The sequence below is a fragment of the Mesitornis unicolor genome, unplaced genomic scaffold, assembly GCF_000695765.1.
Source record: "Mesitornis unicolor isolate BGI_N332 unplaced genomic scaffold, ASM69576v1 scaffold12709, whole genome shotgun sequence".
Classification (NCBI taxonomy): Eukaryota; Metazoa; Chordata; class Aves; order Mesitornithiformes; family Mesitornithidae; genus Mesitornis; species Mesitornis unicolor.
In genome coordinates, this window is record NW_010209302.1 from 9027 (window position 1) to 16130 (window position 7104).

Here is a 7104-nt window from a genome sequence, read left to right on the forward strand (position 1 = left end):
AGCCAAATATTCTGAAGGAACAAAACATCTTTTCCCTCCTACAGTTAATGGATCTTTATTCATCAAAAATAACACCTTAACAGTAAGAGAGAACAAAACAGTTGAAATTGTTTGTGAAGCCTTAGGATGGGCTCCAGTTCCAGACATTACCTGGATGATAAATGACTCTTTCATTGGTAAGTCCAGGTATGTTACCCAGGAAAGTCAAAGATCTAATGGACTCAACAATGCCCTGAGCATCCTAACTTTGACTCCGTTGGACACTGAGATTTTGACTTGTTTAGCTGACATAGAAGCACTCCCTAACCCTCAGAAAGCAACTGTAGCTGTTATTTTTGTCAACTCTACTATGGGTAAGTGAACTTTTGCTGTCTTCACCTATACTGTCTTCTCTGAACTGTGCTTTTTGTTTTGTTTTGCTTTGCTTTACCTTATTTTGAAAATAATTTTAGTAGCAAATGAAATACTATGAGATGTGCAAATGTGCAATAGAATTAAGATTCAGTAGTCACAACCTGATACATAGATAGGGTTAAATTCACACCCATGAGAGGACTGGTATAAGTCTAATGAACCACAAACTCCAACTTAGGAATGACCAAGACAAAGGAAGCAGTACATCTGCCACTGACTCCTGCTATGGATTCACTGCTAAAGAAACCAGACTTTGCTCCTGGACCAAATAAACATTTAATGAATTTAGATCTTGAGTATCTTTGATCAGGCAATGCCTGTCGTATTAATGTAATTTGTTAGACTTCATTGACTCAAAGGCAAACCCTCAGGTAGAATTGTTCTCCGTAATATTCAATACCAGTTTTACAACTGACTTGGAAAAAACCCTGGATTTTACTCCCAGTTTCTGCATACAGTCCAGAATAGATTCTGTACTAGCACTTCAGGTGCAAATAGAAAGTTCTCCATATGAGCAGCAAGAGATGTTATGGAGTTGTTGTAATATAGGGGTACTGTCCCCAGGGCTGAACTGAGGCTAGCATCTAATTGCAGATGGTAGCATTTATATGTAGAAACTTCTATACCATATACATATCACCAATCTGCTATAAGAAAGCCTTTGTATGTGGTGTATTCACCTGTTACAGAACAAGAATCAGGTAATCGAGAGAAGCTGCTTATTCATGGCCCTTATCTCAAAGTCTACTTAGATCAAAGAGCCATTGGGCCTCCTTTCCTCTTCCTGGCATGGCTTCTTGCACACCTTAGAGGAAGGTAAAAATTGTCCTGCAGCAACATATCTGGAAATCTTTGGACAGTGCATTTGGTTCATTTTTTTGTCTTTTATTGAAGAAAATTCAAGGTTGCTTTAATACAAGCCTGGATGTTGGGCAAATCTCTCAAGAACAGTTAGCAAGACCTTCAATAACCCTAAATATATTTGCTAAGGTTGTCAGCATTTTTTGTAATGCTGTTATTCTTTGTGCTCACTGACATCCTATGAAAATAGAATTCCATAATTTAACACATTCACAGTACTAGGAGGTTCATCAGGGAAAGGGTCTCGTCTGTGCTGCCAGCATGGAGCAAAGCAAGTGAGACTATCACTACAGATTTGCCTCACAGTCCTACAGAATCCTATGAAAAATGTTTTTCTCTTCCAAACTGTAACACAATAAGAGCAAGTAAGAGGAATTATGACCCTAAGGGTTAGCAGTGTTTACTGAAAATGAGGGAGACAATACCAGATCATCTGTAGGAGCATTTATCCGTTGGGACTGGCCAAGTGTCTGCTACAGAAGTCTTAAGGCAAATTAAGCTTGAAACACTAATTGCATGGCAAGGAGCTGAGGTTACTGGGTATAGGTATACTGCCTCCTTTTATTAGCCTTATTGTGTGGTACAGAAAATGCATAGATTATATGGAGCGTTTTTTTGCAGTGGATGCATGCATCCCCAGATGTCTTCTGCACAGAGTAGGGCCTTGAATTTATGATTCTTTTTATGATGTGGTGAGCATCATGAATTTTGATAATAATGCTGACAGCTTCTCTTGATGAACTGATTCTTCTTCTGTCATGGGTGAACATGGCATGTACAAAGACATTCTTATAGTGGATTGATGAGTGGTTTGCTATAGAAGTTTTGACATACAAACGGCTGAAGAGGATAAGTAACTGTCTTTTATTTTAAGTATGAGTCATTATTATAAAGGCTTTCTCAGAAGTACTTGCTTTGTAATGCAGTTGAAAAAGGTCATTTCACCATTTGTAATATGACTTTTTTGTGTCAGATTGCTCCTAATTACTGACTAAGCAAAATAGAACTATCCTGAGGAAATTAATAAATTCCCCTGCCTACTCATTTGTGAAGTACTAAGATATCCACCCTCAGTTTCCATAGCTACTCATTGTAAATCAGAAGAGGAGAAAAACAGATGTCATGAAGCACAGTTAGTGTATAATTAGTGACTGTATAGGACCATCATTCATTTCTCTTTGGAAAAATCATTGTGCAGCAGCAGACACTCAAAATTTGTCAGGATATGAGAATTTGAAGTCTTTAAATTATTAGAATGAAAGACATGGCATTTACAACAGAGAAAGATATGTAATGTATACATCACATTTTGAAATCTCAGAGCTTGTCTGACTTTTCATATGCAGACTCAGCCTTAGCTAGCTGTTGTCAGGAAAGAATATGACTAACTTCAAGCATCTAAGGAGTCTTTCTCAAAACTACTGCAATATCAATTTCAGCCTTCACTTTAAATCTTGAGGGACAAAATTCCTCCATGTTCCTCACAAGCAACACCTGTCCATTCACAAGAAAGAAAACCAAAAAACTGAGCCCTTTTCTGCCAGCCATCTCCTGTTCAATCAATGTCCTACCTTCTGGCATGGCATCTCTTGATCAGTCTTAATCTCAGACCTTTCCATGCAAGGTTATGCATTTTCATGTCAGTCACTTCTTCTCCAGAGTTACCTCACTCACACTGGTGTTTGGCTGAGTCCTAGATTTGGGAACTCCTATGCAATTTTTCCAGCAGATATATTTACTGAGTTGTTACTGGGAAACGGGGTCCATGGAAGACTCGCTTAGCTGGGCCCAAGCTCTCTTTGGTGTCAGTGTTGACTTCATATGGCCTTTGACCTGCAGAAGATGAAGATAGGGAATCTGTCATAAGCCTAATTTTCCTTTGCCTTTTAAGTTAGCCAGAAATTTCCAAAGTGTCCAGGAAGTAATGTGCAGCTTTGTCAGGTCTCTCATTTCTCCTAGGTCACCAGTGTGTGCCAGGGGAAAATCCCCTTTTCTTACTTAGCCCAAGTAGATTTCTGGGCAGCTCTGGGAGGAGCCAGAGGTCCCAGTAACAGCAGAGGATGGGCCCTATTGAATGAGGAAGTGGCTTTGCCCACACTAAGCACCTCATGTGACTTGGTGAGGATTTTCTAATGGGGCTAAAATAGGTTTAATGCCCTCATGCCTTAGTGTCCTTCTCTTGCACCCCTACCTGTGTGTGAAGCTGGTAGCTCCTGCATTCATATTTGCTGGTTCTAGCTCCAGTTTCTTTCTGGATCTTCCAAAACTGGGGGGGAACTACAATACTGAAACGCTGGGAGTCTTTGTGCTGTATCCTGTCCTTCTCACTTCAGCTCCGTAGATCCTCTTTTGGCATGTAACCTGAACCTGACACAGAGTCAAATATCTTGGTGTGGCAGCAGCCTGGAGGCATGGGCCGGTGCAGGTGTGCTCCTCCCTTCACACTAGGGTTAAGCTTTCCCTAGAGCTGTTTTTCATATTTTAGGAATCTTGAAATCCCTGTGTCATGGTTTATGGAACAGTATCTGATAAAATATAGATATTTGTTGCAGTACTTCTAGATAAAAATATTATCAAGTGTATCACTAATTGTAATCACAATTGATTATAGCCTACAGAATTAACTACTAGTTTGCAGGTTACTGAGTGCTTGTTTTCTCTAATAGTCAGAAGAAATTGAAAACATGCTGATTGAGCATTGGGATTAAAGAAGATTGGAACAAATTACTTACTCAGAATGACCTGAGCTTTGGAGAATGCAGACTCCTAACAGAGGTTCAAGCTTTGTAGGAAGCTCCAGTCCTGTATCTTTACAGTTTGCAGCCTTCAAAGTCCAAAGATATGCCCAGGAAAATCTGGAGATAGAAAGAATTTACTTCTTTATTCCCTGCCATATGTAAACCAGCAGACTCTGGTTCACACATTGGGGGAATAGCCCTGACACTGCAGAGCTACCAATCACCTACCTGGCTGCAGTACCTTTTCCAGAGGCTGTCAGCTAAACGTGGCCAGGCAGTCATTAACTGGGACCTCTAATGAGGAAATTACAATCCTAAAGCCAGTGCGACAGAATGGGTTTTGCCAAATTTGGATGTGTCTCACACCTGTAATTTGGATTGGAAGCTTGTTTCTAAACAACTGCCAAAATTAATCTGGGGGTGCTTTTCAAAGGATAGCCAAATTAGAGGTGCTTCTGAAATATTTGGTTGAAATCAAAGGACAGGATGATGTGACAATCAGAACCAGCACCTTCCTTGTGCATCCAGCTACATAAGAAACATGAGCTATTTTTAAAATTCTGTGCATGTGGGAGCTCTGTAGAAAAAACTGGTCATAGCAACCGATTTCAGCAAGACATTGAATTATCCTGAGATCACCTCATTTTACTCTGTAGCTTACAGCAAAGAGAAGTTAATGCTGTGAGCATGCTGGTAGAGAAGATGGGTTAGTAGCTGCGTATTCCCAAACAGTGCTACTTTTTAAAAGGTTTTGCTCTTTGCTGCTCTTTAAGTAGATGATAGATGCCCTACCATATATGTCCCATAATCAAAGACCTGCTGAAATCAGTAAGAAAAATCCCAAGATGAGATTTATCAGAAGATCGTATCTACAGGCTAGAGATCTCCAGCTGTACTAGTCATGTGAGACTATTGCTCTGGTCTGTGGGGAGAAATGGACTCTTCTTCAGAGCTGTTCATTTATCCAAAGGGACACATACACATTTGGCCAAATAAATTGTGACTCAAAATACCTATTTTCTCTCCACTGACAACAACAGCTAGGCAAGATGCTTAGTAACTGCAGTACAGGTGTATAAATTGAATTGTAATCCCTCTCCCCAATCCCACGTGTCTCCAAAGGGTGCTGCGAGGCCCAGCATACCAACAAAATAAAGATTAGGTTAGAAGATTGCAACTCTGTGTTTTAGAAGAGAAGTAGCAGTGGGAAAAGTTACAATTGCAATAAAGAATTTACATTTGGAAACATTTTAGATTTTTGGGCACCATCCATAATACGGAGTGTGTCATTTGGAAAACACAAGACTTCTTGTTAAATAATCAACGAGCGGTTAATAGGTTCCCACAGAAAAGGTAAGTATTCTGAAAAGGAGGTTTCGAGGCTCTGGTAGTATAATATTTCTTCCTTTAATTTAACAGAAAATGAATACAGTGAAGACAACGGGAACACATGGGTTATTGTCCTTGCAGTTGTGCTTTCACTTGTTGGTATTATTCTTCTGATCATTATTATTGTGGTTGTTGTACGCTGCTGCTGCCTGAAGAAGAAAGGTAAGTGGACCTTCACAGTTGATCTATGCATTAAAAAGTATCCTAAATTTGACAGGACTCTCCCAGCTATGTCAGCTCTGCTGTAGTGTAAAGATCTGTAATCGGAAGTGTCAGAAGACAGATCCGGCTCTTAACCATGACCTGGTTAATATGCTCCTTACTTTCCCTTGCTGTTTCTCTTCTGAATTGGTTCCAAAGTAACCAGTGACCCATGAGTTTTGCCATTCACTTTAACTACAAGGGAGCAATGTTTTTCAGGAGTGTGCTAACTTTCAGTGATGTTTGATTCCTGTGCTGAGGTTCTTTGTTGAAGCATACCACCAGTGCTGCATGCTTAATTTACAATTTCTCTGTAAACTGTTCTACAGGGATGTTGCACAGTTTTGTAAACAGGGAGGAGAGATGCCCTGCAGTAGCTGGAACACAGTGCACACTCTAAGAGGAGCTCTCTAGTAGGTCACATTTTATTTTCCTGCATTTCAAACACATTCCATTTAAAAAATTTCTTCTCTCTTTCCCCCCCTCCAGGATCTACATATCAAAATGAAATAAGGTAAGCTGGATGATGTGGGAGGCTTTTTTTTATTTTAGCTGAACTCTTCCAGGCTGCTGCAGGATGGTGAGAGGGATGTGCCAGTTTCCAGGCCCCACCACCCAGCAGTCTCAGGATGCTGCCCTGCTGTGTGTCCTTGCCCATTTCTGTATGCGCAGCAAGGGAGAGGGGAGCAGGATGCGGGGAAGGGGACTGACCTTAGGGACCAAAAAGAAAGGGCCACTTAAAAATCGGAGTGCCGGGGGGGAGGCAGAGGAGGAACCCTGCATCAGGCTGCCTGCTGCCTGCCGGGCGATTGCCGGCGCCGCCACAGGAGGTCACTGCCAGCCCGGCAGCGCTGCTGGGGCTGCCGCGGCGGGGAGCTGGGGACCGCCTCCCCGGCTCTTTAAAGGTTGGTTAGCGTTAGACCTGAGAAAAATTAATTATATAAATGAATCTGCCCCGATGATGAGTGTCAACACTTAATTGAGTGATCATCAGGAGCACTTGAGTACAAAGCTGTTGGTATATTATTGCTTTGAGTTGGAAAACGTTAGAAATCATGAGCTGATGTTTATCAGCATTGAGATCCTATTTATCAGTGCCAGTGAGGCTGTGACAGCAACTTCAGTGTGGTTGTTTGGAATTTTTTTTCCTAAGCCTCTGGGGAGCATTGTAAATTCATACACTGTGGCTTTTAACTCCCCCTCTCTTAATGAGTTCAGGAAATGTTATGCCACATTGCCTCGCACTTCAGTAATACCTAACTTCATTAATGACCTCTTGTGGGGAAATTTTGTGAAGGCTTGTTGACAGATTTTAATTTATACAGTGTTTCATTGATATGAAACAAAATAATGAAATTAGGTAAACAATATTTCCTCCTGAGGAAACGATGCAAATTAGGCCACGCCATACCAGTAAACTTCCACATGATTTCTTTGTGATGCTAAATAGATCATTTTAGCAAGTGCAGCTGTATAAATAGGGCAGGGCTAAATCAGCAGG

General features: G+C 41.0%; 1 protein-coding gene across 1 annotated transcript in view; it reads left to right on the forward strand.

The window, feature by feature from the left end:
• IGSF5 (immunoglobulin superfamily, member 5) overlaps positions 1–7104 on the forward strand; it is a gene marked incomplete at both ends in the record, with an annotated part of 13021 nt that overhangs the window by 1347 nt on the left and 4570 nt on the right. The window contains 3 exons of the mRNA XM_010192840.1: positions 45–353; positions 5433–5564; positions 6093–6117. Of these exons, the coding sequence (XP_010191142.1) occupies positions 45–353; positions 5433–5564; positions 6093–6117 (466 nt within the window). The remainder of the gene's footprint in view (positions 1–44; positions 354–5432; positions 5565–6092; positions 6118–7104) is intronic.